This window comes from Mizuhopecten yessoensis, unplaced genomic scaffold (assembly GCF_002113885.1).
Source record: "Mizuhopecten yessoensis strain PY_sf001 unplaced genomic scaffold, ASM211388v2 scaffold5965, whole genome shotgun sequence".
NCBI lineage: Eukaryota > Metazoa > Mollusca > Bivalvia > Pectinida > Pectinidae > Mizuhopecten > Mizuhopecten yessoensis.
The window spans coordinates 165311-192924 of NW_018406312.1; the positions used below are offsets into that span (position 1 = coordinate 165311).

At 37.8% G+C, this 27614-nt stretch overlaps 1 protein-coding gene across 1 annotated transcript in view; it reads left to right on the forward strand.

Moving 5' to 3' along the window:
- Window positions 1–2774: 2774 nt before the first annotated feature.
- Window positions 2775–27614, forward strand: part of LOC110451336 (fibrillin-2-like) — a 95227-nt gene continuing 70387 nt past the window's right edge. The window contains exons 1-8 of the mRNA XM_021499282.1: window positions 2775–2848; window positions 13249–13345; window positions 14655–14789; window positions 20465–20608; window positions 20876–21013; window positions 21999–22136; window positions 23227–23373; window positions 24151–24294. Of these exons, the coding sequence (XP_021354957.1) occupies window positions 13285–13345; window positions 14655–14789; window positions 20465–20608; window positions 20876–21013; window positions 21999–22136; window positions 23227–23373; window positions 24151–24294 (907 nt within the window). The 5' untranslated portion in view covers window positions 2775–2848; window positions 13249–13284. The remainder of the gene's footprint in view (window positions 2849–13248; window positions 13346–14654; window positions 14790–20464; window positions 20609–20875; window positions 21014–21998; window positions 22137–23226; window positions 23374–24150; window positions 24295–27614) is intronic.

A 27614-nucleotide genomic window follows, 5' to 3' on the forward strand; every position in this document is an offset into this window, starting at 1 on the left:
GAACAATAATGTTTACATTGCCTCTGAAGTCATATTATGTTAATTGCACTGAAATATGATACTATGAAAATGAGTTCTAGAGAACATATGGGATGCTATATATATTTGAGTTGTAATTTTTACCATTTAATCAGCAAACATTTCCGATTTTTTTGCGAAAGCCTAACATATTTTTGGATTGATTAAACCACGGAATTAGATTCTGAGGCCGTGATTAAACGAAAATGCCTTGGGTTTTATTAGATTGATTAAACTACGAGTACTTAGGTGCACCAAATATCCTGACTGTTCTGTACTGAAGTATCCATGTAGAAGAACCATTCCTAGCCGTGACATTGTCTGTGGCATATTGCCTGGATGTAAATCCCCAGTAATCGTATTTCTGTGGAAATATTTCTTCTGGTATGCTATTAGGTAGTTCGGTACCTTACTATTTTTACAAAGAGATTTCTATCACTTTTTACAAACATTTAAAGCTCTTTTTAGGGGGTCTTGAGCATTTCCATCTTTGAGTTCTTCTTGAGTCTGCCCTGTCAGGCGCGTAGCTAGCCCCTTTATCATGTGTAAGCCCGACATGGGGTTGGCGAAGGCAGCCCCCCCCCCCCCCCAAAGAGCGAGCAGGGGTCCTAGAAAAAGTCCTATTTTTTGTATATATATATGCCTATTTACGTGGATCCAGTGTAATTCTGAAGATTAACCGTCGGTATTTATCGAGTCATTTCTAAACTTCATACATTTTTGTACTAACTATTAACAATGTTTCATATCTGAGGAATTACATATGTATACTATATATACTATATATTCAAAACTTAAACTCCACTTTAGAGTATCAGCAAGAAAAAAAACCATCATGAAAACCTATACTTGTCAAAATCATGTGCATGCCCAGACTAATTGGCTTACATGGTAGCTATGCGCCTGCCTGTTAGCCTTGGCTTCATGGATTTTGGAGTCGCTGACAAATTTGCATACTAAAATTATGGTAATGATTACTAAAACGAAAACCAAGGTACTTTTTTTTTATTGTTTTAAACAATTTGCATTATTCAATACTTACCATAACATGATTGAGTCCCACTCTATTCTTCCGAGGAAGTGAAATGAAAAAGAACTCAATTTAACAATGCTATACTAAATAGCTAGGTGTCAGCGAAAGTTAACATCTGTAGCAAATACATTTTTTGCTTTCAACACCGTGGTTGTTTAGAGTCTGAGCAAAGAGAGGTAACCTCCATACTATGGTTAGTATTATAAAACACAAATATCAGTGACCTTCACATTGAAAAGAGAACGTTGTATTTACGATTGAAATCTTATATAAACTGACTTGTCAATCACTCTGACTGTTGTTACCAGTTAATTTGTTCTTTATGAACAGGTTGCACACCATACACTCAATTTTGATTGCAAATGATCCCCGCGATTAATTTCCATTAAAATCGGAACATCAACAGGTAACCGTGAGGTGGACCGTCACCTACTGACACCTGGATAACCTTTGTTGTTTTGTGACTGTCTTGTTATTGTTTATTTTGTTTATTCCATATTGAATGTCAACCAGTGCGTGCCTCAGGGCATCGAAACCATGTTTACATGTAGATGTCATTAAGATAAACTGGATATATGAATTTAAAATACAGTAAAATGTCATTTTGTTTAGATTTCATTAGTAAGAGAAATAGTGATAAGGTTGGTGACTGGTTAAAGTAGATATATAGGGGGATAACAGCATCATTTAGAGATTTATATTGTCAAGGACAGCTTATGCAATTTTTGGTAACATTTCACTTTTATTAAAAGAGTTGTTGTCCATCTGTCATGATTCTATATGAATGTGTATCTATTATCTTACCATGTTGTTCCAACTCCTTTCTAAAAAGTTATGACCCTGTATGTATGATCTTACAACTGAATGCATATCCTTCTTCATATAATTAGTGTCCTTGATTTCATACAGCTTAATTGACATTAAACAAATACTACATTAAATACACATAATACCCAATTCAATGATCAAGACACTAGTGGGTTCAAGCTGTACGGGGATTGTATAATTTTATAAGTTAGCTGGAATAACAGTTAATTTTTTGTAGTATAAAGCTAAAATGATCAATTTCTGTTTCACTGTCCCAACTATATTAATTTACGTTAATGTAATAAAAACAAATTATTTTATCATAAAATTAATTTGAAGAAAATTAAAAATAAATAAAATAAAAATAAATCAGAGGAAGAACATCGATACTGTTATATAGAGTACAATTCATTTTGTTGGGACCAAATTGATATTGATTTATTGCCAGTAATGAAAGGGTATGTATCTTAAGTTACCAATATCAATCTTGAAAGTACCATATATAGAATACTCTTTGTAATTTGTACAGATGTTTATGTGCATGGTCAGTGATTCATTCTTATCACGAAGTTACTATTACAATATACAATGCTGTGTGTACAGAACAATGTATCAATCTAGTTGCAACAGGAAGAGAGAGGAAGGATGCCACTGTGTGTATAAAGGAATGAGTCAATGGAAGTTTTCCTCTGTCCTGTGTATATGTACCCAAGGGTGAGTACGTACTGACCAGTCAGGCGTGCTCTGATGATCATTGATCCAGACAGAATGGATCTGACCTCTGGCTAGCTCTTACCTGTAATGTCCAGTCAACAGGTAAACAGGGGTATATTTTTACAGGTACACAATACTGGTGTAGGGCCAATAAGTAACTGTTGTGAATTGCTAGTCAGTTCTTATATGCTGTATGTGATTATGTAGGTGTAAGTGGAGATGTGAGTTAGACACTGGATATATCTATATAGTAGACGGTCCTGAGGATTGTACCTGGTGAGTATCACTCAGTCTGTGTTACATCCTTTGTCTTATCTTCTGATAGCATGATAGATAGTTCAGAGTACAGAGATAATGATAATGTCTGTTGGTACTCAGTATGATGTATCTATATAGTAGACAGTCCTGAGGATTGTACCTTGTGAGTATCATTCAGTCTGTGTTACATCCTTTGTCTTATCTTCTGGTACCATGATAGATAGTTCAGAGTACAGAGATAATGAATATGTCTGTTGGTACTCAGTATGATGAGTATTAGACAACTTGCTAAACTATTCCTATTTTCTAAGATCTGATGATTATACCTGAAAGAACAGCTCAAAAGATACATTTTTAAAATGTTATTTTTTCCTAGAGTATATTTACGCACATTTTGTTAATGCTTTTAATTCTAAGCACGCAAAGTTGGCAAGTATGCATATAACTTACATGAAAAAGTTTCAATGTAAATGCCATATATCATATGGTTTAGGTCATTTATCACCTAACCACCCTGTTATCAGTGACATAACACCCATTACAATGTTACATGTTTAATACCAGGTATACCAGCTAGCAGAGCTGTGATTGGCTGTAGGTTCCCATTGTTTCAAATGTGATGTCATAACTTCATGGCATCACAGACTTCCAATTACACTGTGGGGTTGCAAAAGAAATATAGGCCTGGATTGAAAATATCAAGATCTTGTAATTCATGTTAGCCTGAGTGTTGTTTTTACAGACATCTGTAAAAAAATAAAATGGTTATGTGATAAACAGAATCTTGCATTCATTTCCGTTCTATATGACATTTATGACACTTATCAAGTTTTGATTGTGGCTTGCAATTAAGAGACTTGCTGAAATTAAAATTCCTAGACTTTTTTGTTTTATAAATCGAAAAAGCCTTTAACTACATTCCCTTCAGTTATAGTCCTATAAAAATGTAGTAGGACGAGGAATAGTGATAAAGATAGTGCCGTCGCTGGGGCTCGAACCCGTGACCCTTGGCTCTCCAGCCCTATGCTCTATGGCTGAGCTAAAGGGAAGTTCCCTACAGCTGATGCTTGTAAGACAACCTAATAAATCCACATCTTTTACACTATTCCCACCTTTAATCAAACACCAACCCAGGTTCATTGACTCCCTGCCAAGGGTTCTTCTACGGCACCGATTTGTGGTAGGATGAGGAATAGGGATGAAGATAGTGCTGTCACTGTGGCTTGAACCCGTGACTCTTGGCTCTCCAGCCTGATGCTCTACCGCTGAGCTAAACGGAAATTCCCTACAGCTGACACTTGTAAGGCAACCTAATTAATCCACATCTTTTACAAAAATATAATTTAAAAAAGGATTGAAGACAAATAGAATCAAATGTATAAGTGCATTATGAATATGTGTCTGTACTCCTATTTAGAATTATAGGATTATAGAGCAACCATGGATAGCCAAGTGAAATAGGGAATTCTATGTTACTAAATAATTTGTTCAATGAAAGGTTTGATGCACCAGTGAGCAGAGGGGTGAGCCGAAATAGGGAAATGGTTTATATATCTAAAACGACGATACTGCTTTATTCGGGATGAAACTATTTTACCTTATTGAGCATGGGCATCCCATGGGCCAAGGGAATCCTACATTGTTAATTTAAGTGAAGGGCGTGATCCTCTTTGCGACAGAAAGGCAGGCCCAACAAGGGAAATAGAAGTAAATCTGCTTTTCTAGATTTTAACTAATTTAATAAAATTATTTTACATGGGGCATCCCTGGACAAAGGATTGCACTCATGTATAAATGAGGTTGGGGCCCCCTAGGGATAATCCCAAAAAGAGAAATTATGGATTATTTTGAAAAGACTATATTCCTTACATACATATGTATTCGTTAAAAATGAGTGAATTCATTTTGACCTAACTTGGCATGGTGCATCCCTATTAAAAGGAATTCAATGTTGTGTAAACAAAGAGTGTGGCTTTGGGAGCAAATTATAGGGCAAGGCTCGGTATGGAAATAGGACAAAAACATTTCTCCATGTCTAATAATATTGGCTAATGTTAAAAAATATTAATGAGCAGCTTATGAGGTGGTTTTTTTTCCTGTCTGATTTAATTTGATCTCCAAGACGTTGATCATCCTAGGCCATTGATTGGAGGATAAATTTTCTACTTCTCAATTTTCATTACACCAATTTTGACAAATCTTTTAAATCAATGCCTTTCTTATGGCACTGACCAAGCAATGTTATTTTTCAAACTAATATACAATTAAAGATGACCACCTAGCTATGAGATGGCCACGTAGCTATGAGATGGCCATCTAGCTATGAGATGGCAATCTAGCTGTGAGATGGCCACCTAGCTGTGAGATGGCCACGTAGCTATGAGATGGCCACCTAGCTGTGAGATGGCAACCTAGCTGTGAGATGGCCACAGCTATGAGATGGCCACCTAGCTATGAGATGGCCACCTAGTTGTGAGATGGCCATCTAGCTGGTTTTATCAACTATATATATATATACACGGCCATTGATAACCTGAACTAAACTTGATCTTGATCAATTGCTGATTATCAAAAGAAACGGATGAGTGACACATGCACTCTTGGTCTCCTATTTAGATTTTATTACAGTGTTTTTCTCTTGACAAAACAAATGATTAGCCAGTGTGTTTCTACTGTTGAATGACTGACCTTGTGATATTGTGTTGATGGACCAATAAGGCTGTAATAATCTACGATGAGCTACCATATTTTACCAGTGATAGCCCAGGGGGCCTGTGCCTGTGTCTGCATGCATGAATACATGTAAAATAATTGGGGGTGGGCATATTACCGGATATGAGCCTGTGTTTTACCGGTCCGGTTATCGTGGTTCACCATTTTGGTTCCAGAAACTACTGATGACCTTCTGAGTTATGCATTACCTTTAATGGAATTCAGTCTCCTGCCTCTGGACACCAACATGCCTGTCTTACATAACTGTATATCTATGATCAATATGCTTGAAATGGAGTCCAATTCAATAAATTATGCAAGTGGACTGTCCAGGTAAATGTAGTTGTATATGGGTATTATGTGAGAGGTCTCCAGAGTAATAAGGGCAGTTTCTCCCACAATCACTGTAGGTTTCCTCGCTCATGACTCATTGGATAAACCTGCTAGGAGTGGGTAAACATTTTTGGTCACCCGCTAGTGGGGTAATTAACACCCTGGGCATGATTTCATTGGTCAATCTTTGATTTATGACGTCATGTAATAATGCTTTTCGACGTTATTTTCCATTGTGAAGTCATGCTCTGGCAATTGTTCCCCCATTGAAAACACACATGATGTAACTTCCAAAGAAAAAATGTGGGTTTTTTGGATAAAATATGAACGTTTTAGGAGAAAAACGTCCTCAAGCTTGTGATGATTATTTATCACGTTTATCTAACTCTCGTTAGTTGATTTTTAAATTATGAAAGACACACGATAAACCTCTCGTCTTTATACAATTTGAAGATTAACTGACTCGAGTTAGATAAACATGATAACCAACCACCACTCGTTGAGGAACCTCTATATGATCCAATATCATTAAATGATACCAGATTGGAACAAAACAATGATTGTTGGATACTGATTACGTGAATCTATATATAAAGTATAGAAGTAGTAGCAAATGTTATAAGGGTTAAGTAATGTAAAATTTGCGAGATAATCTGTCCCTTTGGACACACACAGTTAACAACTGAACTAGTCTGATCAAAGTTTTTCAACTTTTGATGGAAACATATGTGGAGTTTCTACACAAAACAAATTTATTTATTTTTTGTTCAAGCATTTATTATCCTTGATCAAATGCAAACTTTTCCCACAGTTTCTGATATTTTATAAAGTAGTAAGCACTCCTTCTTTAAAAGTACAAGAGGGACTAGCAAAATATTTCTAGAAAAAAACTTTAATAAAAAAATTAAGAATCTCAATTTAAGAAAATTTAATGCCTGGGTCAAAAGCAGGGATCAGACATATTCTAAAGTTAAAACAGCAGCCTCATTCATGACTTTGATCACAGTCAAAAAATGCTTTACCTATTGAGAATTTTAATCACATTTTGTTTTAAAAAAATCCCTATTTCCTTATTTTAAGGTGTTTTTTTTACACTTTGAACAAAAATCAAACTATCCAGAAAAGGTTTCAGATATTTCGATATTTGTTGGAAAGTTCCATATCTAAAAATCCGAAAGTTCACCTTACATTTTTTGTTTTTGGTCAAGGAGATATATTTCAAAATCATCTCTGAATTTTGAATTGTAACACAAACCGATGTGAATGTTTATACACCATTATGTTTAATTGGCTAAGACATTTAATGTGTTGTCACAGACTTTGTTATTCTTATAGATTGCTGAGAAGAAATATGGCTCCTTATCATAAGGAATTTTTCATAATAAAAGCAACATTATGTTTCATTGATGAATGCAGAATAAAATGATTGGTTATCAGTAAATATTGTCCATTAGTTTGCTATAACACATGCCAATTCTGCAATCACCTGATTGGTTATCAATAAATATTGTCCAATAGTTTGGTATATAACACATGCCCATTCTGCAATCACCTGTACGGCACCTAGGTAATGTGATGAGCAATCAATGAAAATAAAAATACAGTAGCTATATATATACATGTAGAGGAACCAAGACTTTCCCTTTTTGTTCAAATATACCGGGTAATGCCGGGCTAAACATTCAGTGGTCCTGAGTTAGAATCTGGATCTGTTCCTTATTTTCCACTCCTGTTGATATTGCCACTACTGCCTATATGGTGTAAACATAAAAAGTAATATTTAGTCCATCAGGTGGTGAGGTGTGATTTCATTGAACACTGTATATAGAGATTATTCGCTTTGCTCAGTAATATTAAGGTGGAACTTGAATGTCAATATTGTGTACTAAATGTATTGGTTTGATTGTGTTACAGATTAACGGTACATATAAACCTTAAAAAGTACAGACAGTAGGACATAGCGTGAATGAATTTTGAGACATTAATCATGGCCAGCAGCAGACTAAAAGATATGCTGTAAAGCGTTGTATCAGCAGGCACTGCGGAGCAGACACTAGAGTTCAAGAAACATGAAATAGGACCAATAGGTCATTAAATCGAATAACACACAAGTCTATAGATCTGTGAGGTCCTATTACGTCATGTAGGTATACTTATTTACAGGTACATGTAAGGTGTCTGCTGGTAACTCAGTTCAGACCACAGCAGGTGGAAGTTTAAACACCACTCAATATTGCATATAAACAGCTTTTCCAATGCCTTGTGGAGTTCAGAAGTCTATGAACAGACTTAATAATCAAGCCTGTCTAGGTCTATGTGAATTTAGGGATGTGTAAGGTAAGGAGGTTAAGAAGGGGACAGAAGAACTTTGTTAGAGGGAGAAAAAGGGCTGTGTCAAAAGGGGCAGACATCATTATAAGACTTATGTTTTGATTCACCAGTTCAAATGAGCATAAATTATTTATCAAATAAAACTCAACACTTCAGAATACAGCTTACTGCAGCTAGCACTATTATGTGAATTTGTGAAGTCTGTTCATATAAAATGGACAGAAACACATGCAAAATGGCAACCATTCCATATCTGCCTGAGTATGGACCAAACAGCCAGATCCTTGTCTGCTTACAAACCTGTAACAAAGAAAACAAAAGGGAGGTATTGCACTATAGCATTTGTCCTGCAAAAACTTGAATGACTAACATAGCTTGTACACCTGTACAAACTCATCTGTATCTCGGGTAAAACATGTGCCCCTCGCGCTACGTCACATGATACACTCTATACCCTACAAACACCACATGTGACCCTCACTTACAACACACAGCGACGCCTGTAACATTGATAAACACAATTACATTACCCGAAGTGTAAAGAGGTGTATAGGGGACAGACATGTACACCAGATTTGAATTACTTTAGGGTCAATGTAAGGTGTAAAGAATGATTTTTTTTTATTTGAGGAGGGTGGATGTGTAGGGTGGAAGATGTAAGCGGCTGTTAAATGGTGCATTACCAGGTACTGTAGATATAGTGGGGAGTGTTAACTTAGGGGATGCAGATGGAAATAAGGCCGGTTTATTACTTCTGGGTAGTGAAGTATTAGGGTACTGGAATAAGTGATGTTTGGGCAATACGTATCTATTGAAAAAGACAGCTAGATAAAGTCATTGAAAACCCTGGTAAGGGTAACATTACTCTCCAATCCATCTGCTGTTCGAGTCCCATTAGTTTGCTCATAAATGTATCATAAGTATACGAGATAGAAAACAATATATTTGAATATGAAATCTTTTTTTGTCTGTTCATTGTTGATCTAGCGGTTTGCTAGTCTACTTTGTTATTCTAAGTCGACATTCACCCAAGATTTTAATTGTGATAATATCGTGACTGTTGGATAGCTCGAGGTATAAACGCTTTGACACTAGTCTCACCTGGCCTGATCTGTAGGTAGATTGAGGGCGACTGGACTAAGTACGTGTTTGATTAAATTAGATAAGATGATGACATTAGTTGTGGACATCAGAGGTGTCATAGTTAGCATGCATGTTCAATAGCATGTGTTCTACCTTGAACGGGGAGGGTCAACGGCACCAATTTGTAAAAGGACGAGGAATAGTGATAAAGATAGTGCCATCGCTTGGGCTCAAACCCACGACCCTCGGCTCTCCAGCCTGATGCTCTACCGCTAAACTAAAGGGAAATTCCCTGCAGCTGACGCTTGTAAGGCAACCTAGTTAACCCTTTCACCACTGTAGACTTAATTATGGACTCATCCAGATAATGGATGGTAGAGTCTACTAAAGTTACTTTGGGGTGAAAGGGTTAACCACATCTTTTACACATGTACAATGTACCTGGTACTTGTTAATTAACCCTTTCACCACTGTAGACCATAATGGACTCATCCATATCAATGCATATCAATGTCTACTAAAGTTACATAGGGGTGAAACGGTTAAACATAACTTGTCATATACATTTAATGGCCTATCAGAACAATTACGATTTTAAAAATAGCACCGGGAAGTTACAGGTAAACAGTAGGCAGGGTCAGAAAGACACTGGCAGTGATACAGTTGTGAAAAAGGAAGCAGAATGGAAACAGTTAACAAGTTGGGTTTCTTTATTGTTCTTATAATAGATAAAACTCCATTCTGATTCTGCAGGTCGCCCACATACACATCAGACAGATCCAGTTGAACTTTATAGCTGTATATTGACCAATGTTTCCATAATCCCTGGCCCCTGCCACAAAGTTTTAGGGTGGAGTGTTTGAGTTTGGATTGACAGTTTTGTCCACAGTTCCATGGTTTGAAGTACTGCACTGATTTTAATAAAGTGGTACATGCGTCACATCTTCATCTTGCCAATAAAATAAACCTTTGCATGTGTGATTGCCATGCTGTTTTTAGGGGTATTAACAGAGTTATGGCCCTTGATGTTAAAGCTTGTGTAGTCCTGCTCATTAGTATATTAAAATGGATTTCAATGAAACACAAACATCACATTTGTCGTGAAGTTTTGCATTTGTAACCACCATGTTGTTTCAACCCATTTTTGAAAAACCATGATGAACCCATTGGTGTTGATATACGAATCCACATGGATGTCCTCCTTGATATTAAGAAGTATCCTTTATATGATATCAGTCCTAACATAAAAATAATGATTACATAACCATACACTCTGCAAATCAAAATAAGGAAAATATAGCTTTGCTGATTACTTAATTCTCAAATATCATCTGTTCTTGCGTAAACTCTTTTGCGAACTATGTTTGCTGGTGTTTTCTGCATATTCTTAAATTTGCAAAATAAATAAGAGGATGCTAGTTTAAAACCCATAACAGTTATACCCCCACTATGTATAACAGTTATACCCCCACTATGTATAATAGTTATACCCCCACTATGTATAACAGTTATACCCCCACTATGTATAACAGTTATACCCCCATTATGTATAATAGTTATATCCCCACAATGTATAACAGTTATAACCCACTATGTATAATAGTTATACCCTCACTATGTATAATAGTTATACCCCCACTATGTATAACAGTTATACCCCCACTATGTATAACAGTGAAAACCCCACTATGTATAATAGTTATACCCCGACTATGTATAACAGTTATACCCCCGCTATGTATAACAGTTAAAACCCCACTATGTATAATAGTTATACGCCGACTATGTATAACAGTTATACCCCCACTATGTATAATAGTTATACCCCCACTATGTATAACAGTTATAACCCACTATGTATAATAGTTATACCCTCACTATGTATAATAGTTATACCCCCACTATGTATAACAGTTATTCCCCCACTATGTATAACAGTTAAAACCCCACTATGTATAATAGTTATACCCCGACTATGTATAACAGTTATACCCCCACTATGTATTACAGTTATAACCCACTATGCATAACAGTTATACCCCCACTATGTATAACAGTTACATACCCCCACTATGTATAACAGTTATACCCCCACTATGTATAACATTCATCCCTCCACTATGTATAACAGTTATACCTACACTATGTATAACAGTTATACCTTCACTATGTATAACAGTTATACCTCCTCTATGTATAACAGTTATACCCCCTCTATGTATAACAGTTATACCTCCCCTATGTATAACAGTTATACCTCGACTATGTATAACAGTTATACCCCAACGATGTATAACAGTTATACCTCCACAATGTATAACAGTTATACCCCCACTACGTATAACAGTTATACCTCCACTATGCATAACAGTTATACCCCCCCTATGTATAATAGTTATACCCACACTATGTATACAGTTATACCCCCACTATGTATAACAGTTATACCCCCACTATGTGTAACAGTTATACCCCTACTATGCATAACAGTTATACCCCCACTATGTATAACAGTTATACCCCACTATGTATAACAGTTATACCCCCACTATGTATAACAGTTAAACCCACTACTATGTATAACAGTTATACCCCCACTATGTATAACAGTTATACTCCCACTATGTATAACAGTTATACCTCCACTATGTATAACAGTTATACACCCACTATGTATAATAGTTATGCATAGTAGGGGTATAACTATTATACATAGGGTGGGTATAACTGTTATACATAGTAGTGGGTTTACCTGTTATCCATAGTGGGGGTATAACTGTTACACATAGTGGGGTTATAACTGTTATACATAGTGGAGGTGTAACTGTTATACATAGTGGGGTACAACTGTTATACATAGTGGGGGGATAACTGTTATACATAGTAGTGGGTTTAACTGTTATACATAGGGGGGGTATAACTGTTATGCATAGTAGGGGTATAACTGTTACACCCCCACTATGTATAACAGTTGTACCCCACTATGTATAACAGTTAAAACCCCACTATGCATAATAGTTATACCCCCACTATGTATGACAGTTATACCTCCACTATGTATGACAGTTATACCTCCACTATGTACAACAGTTATACCCCCACTATGTATAATAGTTATACCCCCACTATGTATAACAGTTATATACCTCCACTATGTGGTGCTAAGTATGCTAGTTTGCTTTGCCTTGATCTTTCTATCAGACTGTTAAAATTTTAATGTCACACCCTTGTCATCATTCTTTCACCAGTGCAAATACTACATTTCCACAATTTATAATATTCTTTCTTCTTAAACTTTATTCTAAGAATTTATGTAATTCATTTGAAATTAAAACAAAATCATTTCTTACTGAACCTTTTCTTAATTTACCTTTGTATCATAAAACAGGAAAGTAAAATTACCTTTCCTGTAATTAAGTATCTGTTGTTATGGATTAGCATTAGGTGCCAGAGATCATCCCTAGCTTCCTGGTGTAAACAGGAAAAGATTAGGCCGTCACTTAACTCCCTTACACTTAGTAGACATTTTGTTGGAACAATCCAGGTCTATCATAAGTGTCACCTATCACTTTATTGTCAGAAGAACTTTGAGTTAAAAGCAATTGTCACCTGTCACTATTTTTTATGTATGCGTAGTAAAGAAGTTGGTACTTTTTGACTATAAATACAGGTTACTCATTTATGTAAGGGGAGTCTGAATTAGGTCTTAATCACAGTCAGTCCCAGTGACTGCCTCAGTCTAACTATCAGAGAAAACAATACTTCGCACCCATTAGTTTTGTACCTTTACTAGATTTACTCCCATTTTGTTATGGTTCTTTTTAACTACAAATACATATTAACTGTACAACTAGACTTCCAGCTTGTGTTCTGATTAAGGGTTTCTTGAGACATCAGTAGAATCTATAGGTAATCAATATTTCTCTAATTAATATAAAGCTTGCTTTCTGTCTTTCCAGACAATTTAGAAAAAGAAAACTTGATAATAGTGGTTGATGGAAACCATGAACAGAAGGATAGTGGTCCTGCTGCTGGCTGTTCTTTTGAAATTATGCGGTGAGTACATGATCAGGTTTTATTTGGGTTTTGACACTATTGCTGGACAGGTGATTGAAAAAATGCTACATATACAATATGTGTATGTTTTGTAGAAGGTGTCGTACAAGGAAGTAAGTCCACTGATCTGATGATGTTTAGCAAAATTTTTATACTATTACTAGCCTTTCCAATTGAATTGGTATTTTGCAGTGGAGGATTACATATAAACTTAAAAAACATTTGCCTTTGTTGACTATAGCTGCCTATGTTGACTAGCATGATAATTTACTCAGGAAGGTCAAACTGTTGATATGACTACAATATACTGCTATATGAATTATTAATACTGGAATTTGGTTAACAGACTTATTTGTGGATGATTGTACCTTTTCTAGAGTTTCACAGATATCATTCCAATGTTTTTTTTAATGATTTAACATATTGAGTTTCCCACCTAGAAAACCAAGTTCTACTTGGCAAAGTTGGCATTTCAGAACTTTGAATATCAGGCTTGAGATTGTGCAGACTGCATAAAGGGGTTTATCAGGGGTTTTATGGAAATTAAAGGACCCTGGGATGAAATAGGGGAAAATTAATCAACATAGAACCATATTGGGGAATTCAGATGATCATTATATACCAACTCTGATTATATGAAATTAGCCTGTTTAGCTTTTATTTAAGCCTATCTTTATGACAGTTAATTATCATTTTGTCCTTCCTACGCATGCTGCAATTTCAGAACTCTTGTCAATTGTGAGGCATAATTTTCCCAACTGGGAATTTTAAAGGGGCGAATTTGGAAAAATCACTCATTTTTTTTATTATGAATAGGTCTCTCAAACAGACATTAAAAGTACCTTGATAACATTCAAGACCTATATCCTTGTCAATATTACCTTTCAAATACAAAAAAACCACTGCACTTCTTTTATTGATGAAAGTTTTTAGATATATGAGTCTCTACCTGCTTATTGATATAGATAGGACTTGAGGCGATAAATGCCTATATCATAATTGATTTTTTTGTAACCAGGTCAAGTTTTTTTAGCCGAGAAACTGGCTAAACCAGTAAACTGTTTACAGCCCTTATGTACAATGAATATGTATGCATATTGCATGATATTATTGAGCATTGTATTGTATATAGGCCTAGTTTGTGAAGTTGAAACAGCTCAGTTGGGGTACAGGGCTTCAGACCCACTGTTCCCTTTGATTTGATGTTAAAAACTGTAATCAAATCTTGGTTGCTATGCATGTTAAGTAAAAAATAAAATAAAAAAAATAAAGTTTTTGTAAGGTATGATTACATGTAATACTGTTTCAGCTGGATGTGAGAATGGAGGCATACCACAGCAGACAGAGGGAGGAGAAGATGTGATGTGTGGGCGAGGGATGCCTGCCTGTGGAGGTGGGTTCAGATGTGAAAGTAATACATGCTGTCCAGTTCCCATGCTGGCAGGTGAGTAATGCTGGTCAGGGTCAAGGTCACAAAGCGATGAGAGGGTCAAGTAATAGTTTCATTTTCTGGAACATAACTTCTTTATTACAGAAGACATTTTAATGAAGCTTCATTGACTTGTCAACCAGGTGATGTGCCTTGGGTCATTTTCAGGATGTTAACTCCAAGGTCAAGGTCACAAATTACTTCTTACTTAAACAGGGTTTTATAGTGATGAGGTAGAGATTCTTCATAGCTATGCTAATCACCACCTGTTTAAATATCATGTCGTTTTTAAGACAACTAGTTTAGGACACACATTGAAGTCAAAGCTCAAATAGAATTTTATGTCACCTGTTGCAGTTGTCTTTGTCCATTGTTATGCATCATCTATCCCTAAATTATTAAAATTTTCTACGTCTTCTCAAACATTTATGAGAACATTTTGCAGGAAGCATCCATAGTCAAATATGAACAAAATATGTGAGCTATATAGTTCTCACCCCCTAGGGGGCAGAGCCAAAATGGATTAAATTGGTTAGAATTTAAAGTCTTCTTCTTCAGACCAATACATGCTGAAACAAATACACAAATACTCTTCAATCACAGGTGTAATTGTAATGCGTTTTATTATCAGTGGAATACCCCAGGGAGGGGTTAAAGTTGATTGGTCATGGTCATGCATTATTTTCAGTTGAAAATATTTGAACTTGGTTGGATTTAATCTCATTGGATGGCAGTTTGATTGTATGAATATTAATAGCTTCACCCCCTCCTGGCTACATTTTCCAAAAAAGTCTTGTTCTTCAGACCAAGATACAATGTATGCGGGAATCAAATACTCTTGATGGACAGAAAGATCCCAATTTGCTTCATCAAAATTGTGAATTTTACACTGAGAGTAGCCTATGAGAGGCGTATGTTAAACTACTGTTTATAAAGAAATAACACTTTCAGGGTTATGTGTTGATTTATCACTGGAAAAATATTCTTTCATGGTATGGCAGTTTGACATTACTGAAAATAAGATCCTAACAAAAGAGCGACTAAGTTAAACAGATATTAACATCTCTTTTTTAAGGATGATAAGGCTTATGGCATGTTGTAATTCCAGAAGAGTTATAGGGAAGAATTATATAGGCTTTGTCTGTTTCCATATTTGATAAATCTTGGTCACTCCTTCCCAACATCAACAGTTAAAAAGCCATATTTGCTTTATGCATTGAATCTATTGTTATGTCAAGATATCAAAACAATTGTACTACAACTCAAATGACCTTTAATGCACGATCGCTTTTTATTCTTTTCCTCTATAAACTTTCAGCCAATGAGAATATTTTTATGAAACTGCACCAATACCAAACATATGATACATAGGTAAATGACAAGGTTGGCTGCACTACATGCTTAATTAATATAAACTTTATTTCATTCCAAATTAAGTTGCATTACATCACATAACATACAAAGTACAGAGGAATGGGATCCGGAAACAAGTTGAAATAACTTATATAAATCCGTTTCCAAGAATGTATCTCATTAATTTAATTTAGGGCATGATGGTATAGTTACTGAATTCTATGGAAAGAAATATAAACACTTAAAACAGTAGCTTACTTTTATACGTAGTTCAAGGGATATTTGGAATGAGAGTAAAAGAAAAGGGGTACAGGGTGGGGGGTGGGGGTGGGGGGGAGATATAGATGCCCGTGCCAATAAGAATAGAATGAGAAGAAATAGGTGATGTGAAACAAAGGATCATTGTATAATGAATAGAACTTGGTCAAATCTTTTAGAATGGATGATGAAGTTTTGTACAGATGAAAAAATTAAGGCATTTTCGTCATCTGTAAGCTCATTATTCCCGAACAAAAGTAAATCAGTTGAGAGTGGATGATTGATTTCGTTAAATGTATGTAACCGTAGTTGAGAAAAAAGACAACAATGTAATAGATAATGTTCATTGGTTTCATTTGCTTGCATGCAAGAACACAGAGGACTATCAATTAGATTTCTCTGGTATAGATAAAACTTAAGGGAACTACACTCCATTCTTAATCTAGCATGATGTATCCGCCCAAGTCTGGTACCATTAAAGTAGAAAATTTTAATTTTGTGAGAGGGCTTGCGTAAATAGGTTTTAAGTTTATAGATTGAAGGTTGGCTGCACTACATGCTTAAATACAGGCAACAGTTCCTTGATCTACTAGGTGTGTCCCTAGGCAGGTTTGGTTTGGTGTCACTACTAGGTGTGTCCCTGGGCAGGTTTGGTTTGGTGTCACGACTAGGTGGGTCCCTAGGCGGGTTTGGTGTCACTACAAGGGGTGTCCCTAGGCAGGTTTTGGTTGGTGTCACTACTAGGTATGGCCCTAGGCAGGTTTGGGTTGGTGGCACTACTAGGTATGGCCCTAGGCAGGTTTGGGTTGGAGACACTACTAGGGATGTCCCTAGGCAGGTTTGGTTTGGCGTCACTACTAGGTGGGTCCCTAGGCAGATTTGGTGTCACTACAAGGTGGGTCCCTAGGCAGGTTTGGTTTGGTGTCACTACTAGGTGGGTCCCTAGGCAGGTTTGGTGTCACTACAAGGTGTGTCCCTAGGCAGGTTTGGTTTGGTGTCACTACTAGGTGTGTTCCTAGGCAGGGTTGGTTTGGTGTCACTACTAGGTGTGTTCCTAGGCAGGTTTGGTTTGGTATCACTACTAGGTGTGTCGCTAGACAGGTTTGGTTTGGTGTCACTACTAGGTGTGTGCCTAGGCAGGTTTGGTGTCACTACTAGGTGTGTCACTAGGCAGGTTTGGTTTGGTGTCACTACTCGGTGTGTCCCTAGGCAGGTTTGGTTTGGTATCACTACTAGGTGTGTCGCTAGACAGGTTTGGTGTCACTACTAGGTGTGTCACTAGGCAGCTTTGGTTTGGTGTCACTACTCGGTGTGTCCCTAGGCAGGTTTGGTTTGGTATCACTACTAGGTGTGTCCCTAGACAGGTTTGGTTTGGTGTCACTACTAGGTGTGCCCCTAGGCAGGTTTGGTGTCACTACTAGGGGTGTCCCTAGGCAGGTTTGGTTTGGTGTCTCTACTAGGTGTGTCCCTAGGCATGTTTGGTTTGGTGTCACTACTAGGTGTGTCGCTAGGCAGGTTTGGTTTGGTGTCACTACTCGGTGTGTCCCTAGGCAGGTTTGGTTTGGTATCACTACTAGGTGCGTCCCTAGACAGGTTTGGTTTGGTGTCACTACTAGGGGTGTCCCTAGGCAGGTTTGGTTTGGTATCACTACTAGGTGTGTCCCTAGACAGGTTTGGTTTGGCGTCACTACTAGGTGTGTCCCTAGGCAGGTTTGGGGTCACTACTAGGTGTGTCCCTAGGCAGGTCTGGTTTGGTGTCACTACTAGGGATGTCCCTAGGCAGGTTTGGTTTGGGGTCACTACTAGGTGTGTCCCTAGGCAGGATTGGTTTGGTGTCACTACTAGGTGGGTCCCTAGGCAGGTCTGGTTTGGTGTCACTACTAGGGGTGTCCCTAGGCAGGTTTGGTGTCACTACTAGGCGTGTCCCTAGGCAGGTTTGGTTTGGTGTCTCTACTAGGTGTGTCCCTAGGCATGTTTGGTTTGGTGTCACTACTAGGTGTGTCGCTAGACAGGTTTGGTGTAACTACTAGGTGTGTCACTAGGCAGGTTTGGTTTGGTGTCACTACTGGGTGTGTTCCTAGGCAGGTTTGGTTTGGTATCACTACTAGGTGCGTCCCTAGACAGGTTTGGTTTGGTGTCACTACTAGGTGTGTCGCTAGGCAGGTTTGGTTTGGTGTCACTACTCGGTGTGTCTCTAGGCAGGTTTGGTTTGGTGTCACTACTAGGAGTGTCCCTAGGCAGGTTTGGTGTCACTACTAGGGGTGTCCCTAGGCAGGTTTGGTTTGGTATCACTACTGGGTGTGTTCCTAGGCAGGTTTGGTTTGGTATCACTACTAGGTGTGTCGCTAGACAGGTTTGGTGTAACTACTAGGTGTGTCACTAGGCAGGTTTGGTTTGGTGTCACTACTCGGTGTGTCCCTAGGCAGGTTTGGTTTGGTATCACTACTAGGTGTGTTCCTAGGCAGGTTTGGTTTGGTATCACTACTGGGTGTGTTCCTAGGCAGGTTTGGTTTGGTATCACTACTAGGTGTGTCCCTAGGCAGGTTTGGTTTGGTGTCACTACAATAATGATAGAGTTCAGTGTATTAGTACAAGTGTTATGACCAAGTGATGACATTTTGGTTAACCTCCACCTACCAGTTGAAATATGACCATAGTTATACCCCCCCCATGAAGTTAGAAGGGGAGTGGGGTATACTGGAATCAGGTCTGTCTGTTGGTCTGTCTGTGGATGCAATGTAGTACCAGGTACTCCTCCTAAACAACTGGATGGATTTCAATGAAATTTGCTGAAAACGATCCTTGCAGCTTGGAGATGTGCGTAAAGTACTTTTCATTGGGTTATCTACCCTTTTCACAAAGTTATGGCCCTTGGTTCATAAACCTTCTCTAGGCCATGACATTCTATAGAAAACGCAAGAACTTTTTTTTTATTCAATTCCTTCCAAATCTGGTATGGTAATACTAAAAGCAACAAAGTTAAACATATATAACCGGTTTTTTTGTCAGGTTTCAACTTTCCGCGTTCTGAAAAGTCAAAGTCACGAATGAATTACGTTATTTAAATGGCTAAATATCTTTGAAACAGAAGGTATTTTGTGTACATATTAAAATATTGTTGGCATTAATGCAATCTACTCTACTGACAGCTTCCGTGGTGGGGGGTCAGAGGTCAAAGGTCAAAGGTAACGAATGAATTACGTTACCGAAATGGCTAGTTATCTCGGAAACAGTAGGTATTTTGTATACTCATATACATAAGAGTATTGTAGCCAATTATGCAGGCTATATTATGACAAACTTCCAAGGTCATGAGATCAAAGGTCAAAGGTCACAGATGTATTATTTTACTGAAATGGCTTATTATGACAGAAATGGTAGGTATTTTGTATCCACATACCTTGGAGTAAATGTAGCATTGATGCAAGCTACATTGTGACAAAATTCCGAGGTCATTGAGTCAAAGGTCACAGTAGTGGTGTTTGTCTTTTCAATTGGTCTGTCGATACGACATCTGAGGTTAGACATTTTCGTGACCCTTGATCGTTCTATATATTTTTTCCCTTGTTTATTTAGCCCCTACAGGGGCAACAAGCAGTCGTAATGCGGGGGTATTATATAATTAGTTAGCCCATAGGCGACAGTTCTAGTTGATGCATAGATGCAATACCCCAAGCACATTTTCAGTTGGATGTGAGAATTAAGGCATGCTATAATATCTGGTGATCATATATGGTTATTTCAGGGATCTTACTCCGAGTTCAAGGTCACAAATGAAGGTCAAAGTTCATATCCTGCTGTCTGTCAATGTTTTATTTCCCAGGGCATTACTTCTGAAGTATGGTAAATTAAATCAATGTTCAGCTGCATTGTGTTTTATTAATATACAATCAGCTATAGCACCTTATTATCAATGGTGTGTCTCTAGACAGCTCTGGTTAGGTAATTATCAGATAGTGCTAGCATTGTACTATGTCCAAGTTGTGACATTTGAGTGGTGGCTCTTAGCTAAACCCCACAATCAGTTGAAATATAACCATAGTTGCTGCTCAGATGTAGTACCAATAAAAACCAAACAGTTTCAGCTGGATGTGAGAATGGAGGCATACCAGAGCAGACAGAGGGAGGAGGAAAAGATGTGATGTGTGGGCGAGGGTTGCCTGCCTGTGGGGGCGGATTCAGATGTGAGGGCACTTTATGCTGCCCTGTACCATTTCAGATATGTGAGTACTGCTTGTCGAGGTCAAGGTCATATTGAGAAGGTCAATTTAGTGTGGCAACAATTTAATAGAAGGAAATCACCCTTGTTAAACTAGAATCAAATTACTGGTATGGATATCAAGACTTGTTATTGCTGTCATTATTAACTATATGCCTAACTTTTGGTGAGATTCAAGCAGTAACCACTCCTTATTTGAGATGTGGGATGAGAAAGATCTCTATTATTGGTATGCATAAATGTATTACCCCCAACAAACCAACTGTTTCAGCTGGTTGTGAGAGTGGAGGCATACCACAGCAGATAGAGGGGGGAGGAGAAGATGTGACATGTGATGCAGTGATGCCTGCCTGTGGGGGCGGATTCAGATGTGAGGGCACTTTATGCTGTCCTGTACCCATGCAGACAGGTGAGTATTGCTGGATTATCTCCAGACTTGGTAGGCTGTAGTGTAGAGGAAATATCCACACCCCAATCTGCCAATCTTTCAGGCCAGCCGGGTCACCGAGGAGATCTAGCTGTTGCGATTGCTGTTCCTTCATCTCCCATTATTAATCCTATCTTCGGTTTTCCTCAGTAGCCATTGGTTATATTTTGATGACACTTAGTGGTAATCATCAGCCTTTGATAGGGAGAAGAATCTAGATTCAAGAAAGGTCTGACCCATAATGAGGATGAAGGGGCTTTAAGGGGTCACAGAGAACAAAACCTTCAAATGACATGTCTTCTGTAAGCCACAGGTAGATATAGAACAAACTTTCATAAAATCATTTTTATCCATTATGCCCAATAATTGTAAAAAATTAGATGTACTCATGTTTGGGTATCATTCAGATACCTGTTAAGGCCCATGGTCCTCTTGCTCCATGTTCAATTAAGATAATGGCAGAATGACCTCTAGGAAACCTAACAGATATGGGTCATGACTGAACAAGTTTTTTTAATGTCAGGTACTGGTTTGTCCAGGGTGTATATCTTGCATCCTGTCTAAGATGTAACAATATGGTAATTCTTTGATTAGTTGTCCCAAACATTCCTACCTGGAGGCTATGACAAATTATCACTTTTAGAATATGTTTAGTTTGATGGTCAAGAGTACTTTCAAAGTATGAAAATATCATACCTATTAATCATGACTAGACATTGTATTGTGTTGTATACTGTCACCTCTTACAAGCTTGTTAAACTCTGAACCTGTTTACCAGTATTATATATGTTTTAGTACAGTATTGTGTTACAACTTACAAGAATGTTATATGTTTGAGTACAGTATTTGTGTTTGAGTTACAACAGTCTTCAAGTCTAGATCTGTACCTGTATATATATGTTTGGACATACAAGTGTGCTCTAACAAGTGCCAAGTCTGCATGACGACGTTTCCTTCGTATGTATAGATGTGTGCCCTAACAACGGTCTGGCTGAGATGAAGGATGGCTATATGGCGGCATGTATCACAGATGAAGAATGTAGTGGAGCTTTTCATTGTGAGGGGGAGCTTGGCCTCTGCTGTCCTGTCAGATTATTTGCTCCAGGTTTGTTAATTATCAAATTTTAATTGGTGCAGTAAACATATATTCATATTCGAGGAGGCACGGTAGTCTAGTGGTAGGCCGCCGGGCTCATGACCAAAGGGTTGCGGGTTCGTGTCATGGCACAGCACTGTGTTGTATCTTTGAGCAAGATACTTTACTCCGCTTGTTCCAGTCTACTCAGCTGTAAATGAGTACATGGTTGGGCAGTGCTAGAATTGTAAAATGCTAGCTGTGAGCACTGAAATGGCAGCACTGGCTGTATGCTCCCCAGGGAGTTGATAAAGATATTGGCTGGTTGCAAAGGCCCTATAACCATGGATAATAATTTGTAAAACCGCTTTGAGACGGCCTACGAACTAGGTTGTGATAGAGTGGTATATAAGAACCTCAAGTTATTATTATTTTGAAAATCTTGACATTCTTCTTTTCACCTTTTGGATATGTCTGAGAGTTGCTTACTCTGTTTTCTTGGAATTTATCTTGACCTATGTTGCAGATTCTGGTTTATCTTGAGGGTTAAAATCACTTCAGTTTTAATCATAAATAGAAATAAAGCTTTGAAATTGTCTCGAATTATACATGTTGAAATATTTCATGTTAATACATGTGCAGAAGAATTGTGGTTTTTTTTTGTTCTCCAGGGCCACACTTGGAGTTGATTACTCTGAAGCCATATACTGTTTAACCCGGAACTTTTCACCACAGTTTAAAAAAAAATGCCTTTTTCTCCCCCCATAATGACGGCAAATTTATCATTTCTACAAATATAAGTTAACAATGAAACATACATAGTAATTGAATATGAAAGGCGAAATTAATACTGGGTGAAAATTGATTTCATATGCGAAGGGTGAACGTTTGACTGGGCGGAAACTTCCCGGTATACAGTACATCAATCTTCCTCCTAGGCCCAAGTCAACATTTATGGCGCTTTGACAACCTGCTCTGTTCTCAAGTGACAGAAATTGATGTTAAACTTCAGCATGTGTACCTTGTAGTTTCTCCTGGAGTAATCTCTAAAAGGATTTATTTCCAAGAAATTGTTTAAAAAAAATAGGGTGAGTAGAACGTTGTTTTTTTTTTATTGCAGGTCCATGTCCAGATGGGGGAATGGAAGAAGCTATGGATGGTCAGTCAAAGAGGTGTGGTAGACAGGAAGGTCAGGAGGATATTACCTGTTCCTCCGGCTACATATGTAACGAAGCTCAATACTGTTGTCCCACCAAACTATACACAGGTATGGCTCTGCTTAATGCTGATTCCATTTAACATTTTAGGATGATTTCATATCTGGGAGCCTTCCTTGTTTTTAAACTGCATGATGCCACTGAGGCATCCTTGAGTTATTGTTCTTATAACGACTTAAAACCTTAAATTGGATCACTGACCCCTTAGACTCCAGAAAAAGTACTATAGAGGGAGTTAATCTGCAGGGGTGTTCTAGTTTTGGACTATCATATGGCAGATAGAGGACTAACTCCCTCAATAGTGAAGTCGGGCAAAATTGATGTCTGATAGGGTTAGTTGTTTTCCCTCCGATGGCACAGTGGTTTCCCCCCGTGGGTTTTTCTCCACCATGAAAACATCATTTGCTCCCTTACGGGTGTCATAATAAAAGCTCTTCTGCACAACGTTGAATAAAGATTATTTATTTATTTATCTATTGATTATTTATTACATTGATATGGAAATATCTATATGACATTTTGGTTTGTTCTTTAGTGATTTCAGACAATACAATTAACTGTAATTCAAACAAATGTTAATTTGATAAAATCATTGAGCTGGGTCTCTTGTTATTTTTGCCTGTACATTATTATACAGGTTTGCATATAAGACAATAAAGATGAAAGTGTTCGTGTAATACTAGTAAATTTTGTATTAATATTCATAATTAATGAAATTAATTTTCGTCATTGGATTTTATTGTTATACAGTGTTCGGAATGTTAAGGATGACATATGTTAGATTCTGTAAGAAAACACATATCTAAGACTGATTATATTTATCTAAGGTGCTTGTCCTAATGGTGGAATGGTTGTTATGACTGAATATGGTCTACCTCGCATCTGTAGTGAGTCAAGCACTTGTAGCAGTAACAATGGGATGTTCTCCTGCCAGGGAGGCTACTGCTGTCCAGACAAGGTCACGTTTGAAGGTATGATCGTATCTGTGTGAAAGTCAAAATATATATAAAAGTCAAATCAAGATGTCAGTCATAAAGCAAGGTCAGGTCATAACTATAAAAAGACTCCTTCAGTACAGGTGTAGAGATAGTACTACTCCTTCAGTACAGGTGTAGAGATATTACTACTCTTTCAGTACAGGTGTAGAGATATTACTACTCCTTCAGTACAGGTGTAGGGATATTACTACTCCTTTAGTACAGCTGTAGTAATATCTCTACACCGGTACTGAAGGAGTAGTCATATCCCTACACCTGTACTGAGAGGTAGTTATATCCCGGCACCTGTACTGAAGGAGTAGTACTATCTCTACACCTTCAGTACAGGTGTAGGGATATGACTACTCCTTCAGTACAGCTGTAGGGTTATAACTACTCCTTCAGTACAGCTATGGGGATATTACTACTCCTTCAGTACAGCTGTAGAGATATTACTACTCCTTCGATACAGTTGTAGGAATATACCTACCGCTCAGTACAGGTGTAGAGATATTTCTCCTCCTTCAGTACAGGTGTAGGGATATAACTCCTCCTTCAGTACAGCTGTAGGGTTATAACTACTCCTTCAGTACAGGTGGAGAGATCTTACTACTCCTTCAGTACAGGTCTAGGGATATTACTCCTCCTTCAGTACAGGTGTAGGGATATTACTACTCCTTCAGTACAGCTGTAGGGATATAACTACTCCTTCAGTACAGGTGTAGGGATATAACTACTCCTTCAGTACAGCTGTAGGGATATTACTACTCCTTCAGTACCGGTGTAGAGATATTACTACTCCTTCGATACAGTTGTAGGAATATAACTACCTCTCAGTACAGGTGTAGAGATATTACTACTCCTTCAGTACAGGTGTAGAGATAGTACTACTCCTTCAGTACAGGTGTAGAGATATTAGTACTCCTTCAGTACAGGTATAGAGATATTACTACTCCTTCAGTACAGGTGTAGAGATATTACTACTCCTTCAGTACAGGTGTAGGGATATTACTACTCCTTCAGTACAGGTGTAGGGATATAACTACCTCTCAGTACAGGTGTAGGGATATTACTACTCCTTCAGTACAGCTGTAGGGATATTACTACTCCTTCAGTACAGGTGTAGGATATAACTACTCCTTCAGTATAGCTGTAGGGATATTACTACTCCTTCAGTACAGGTGTAGGGATAATACTTCTCCTTTAGTACAGGTGTAGAGATATTACTACTCCTTCAGTACAGCTGTAGAGATAATACTACTCCTTCAGTACAGCTGTAGAGATATTACTACTCCTTCAGTACCGGTGTAGAGATATTACTACTCCTTCGATACAGTTGTAGGAATATAACTACCTCTCAGTACAGGTGTAGGGATATTACTACTCCTTCAGTACAGCTGTAGAGATATTACTACTCCCTCAGTACAGTTGTAGAGATAGTACTACTCCTTCAGTACAGGTGTAGAGATATTACTACTCCTTCAGTACAGGTGTAGAGATATTACTACTCCTTCAGTACAGGTATAGAGATAATACTACTCCTTCAGTACAGGTGTAGAGATATTACTACTCCTTCAGTACAGGTGTAGGGATATTACTGCTTCAGTACAGGTGTAGAGATATTACTACTCCTTCAGTACAGTTGTAGAGATATTACAACTCCTTCAGTACATGTGTAGAGATATTACTACTTCAGTACAGGTGTAGAGATATTACTACTCCTTCAGTACAGGTGTAGGGATATTACTACTCCTTCAGTCCAGCTGTAGAGATATCACTCCTCCTTCAGTACAGGTGTAGAGATATTACTACTCCTTCAGTACAGTTGTAGAGATATTACTTCTCCTTCAGTACAGGTGTAGAGATATTACTACTCCTTCAGTACAGGTGTAGAGATATTACTACTCCTTCAGTACAGCTGTAGAGATATTACAACTCCTTCAGTACAGGTGTAGGGATACTACTACTCCTTCAGTACAGCTGTAGAGATATTACAACTCCTTCAGTACAGGTATAGATATATTACTACTCCTTCAGTACAGGTGAAGAGATATTACTACTCCTTCAGTACAGGTGTAGAGATATTACTACTCCTTTAGTACAGGTGTAGAGATATTACTACTCCTTCAGTACAGCTGTAGGGATATTACTACTCCTTCAGTACAGGTATAGGGATAGTACTACTCCTTAAGTACAGCTGTAGAGATATTACTACTCCTTCAGTACAGCTGTAGAGATATTACTACTCCTTCAGTACAGCTGTAGGGATATTAATACTCCTTCAGTACAGCTGTAGAGATAATACTACTCCTTCAGTACAGGTGTAGGGATATTAGTACTCCTTCAGTACAGCTGTAGGGATATTACTCCTCCTTCAGTACAGGTGTAGAGATAATACTACTCCTTCAGTACATGTGTAGGGATATTACTACTCCTTCAGTACAGGTATAGGGATAGTACTACTCCTTAAGTACAGCTGTAGAGATATTAATACTCCTTCAGTACAGCTGTAGAGATATTACTACACCTTCAGTACAGCTGTAGGGATATTACTACTCCTTCAGTACAGCTGTAGAGATAATACTACTCCTTCAGTACAGGTGTAGGGATATTACTACTCCTTCAGTACAGCTGTAGGGATATTACTACTCCTTCAGTACAGGTGTAGAGATAATACTACTCTTTCAGTACAGGTGTAGAGATATTACTACTCCATTAATCCAATCTCATGTACATGTTATGGCAAAGAACAACATACAAATTGGTTTGGGTGAACATAGACCATGATTTATTGCGCATTACATAATTACAAAACAGTAATAACAATAAAGCAGTATCATTATTTGTTTCCGTAGTTTAAACTTAAACTATGGTCCTCCTACTACGCTAATTCTACATTATCTACAATATAACAAACAAAACTAATGTAATTAAAGATAAAAAATTGGGAAAGTAAGGGTGGGTGGGAATTTAGAAAGAAGGTCAAAAATCAAAGCTGCTGCCGCCTCGCCAGAGAATTTAAAAGTGATGAGGCGGTAGCTTGGGATATCAGATGCTGACCATGGGGGTTCTCCCCAGTAGGGATCTTTCTTTACATTGGTCAGCCATGGACCCTTATCTTAACTTGGCTTAACTCTATTGGTCAGCTTTGACCAGACAAGTGCCAAATTAGGTATGTATTTTCTGAAGAAGTCCGAGAGCCTTCTGGGAGTAATAAGATATGTTGATACATAAATGCAGAAAGGTTCCGAAAGAAAAGACCAATGTAAACATAGCCTACATAGGCACAGGCAGTCAGACTGCATGATCGGACA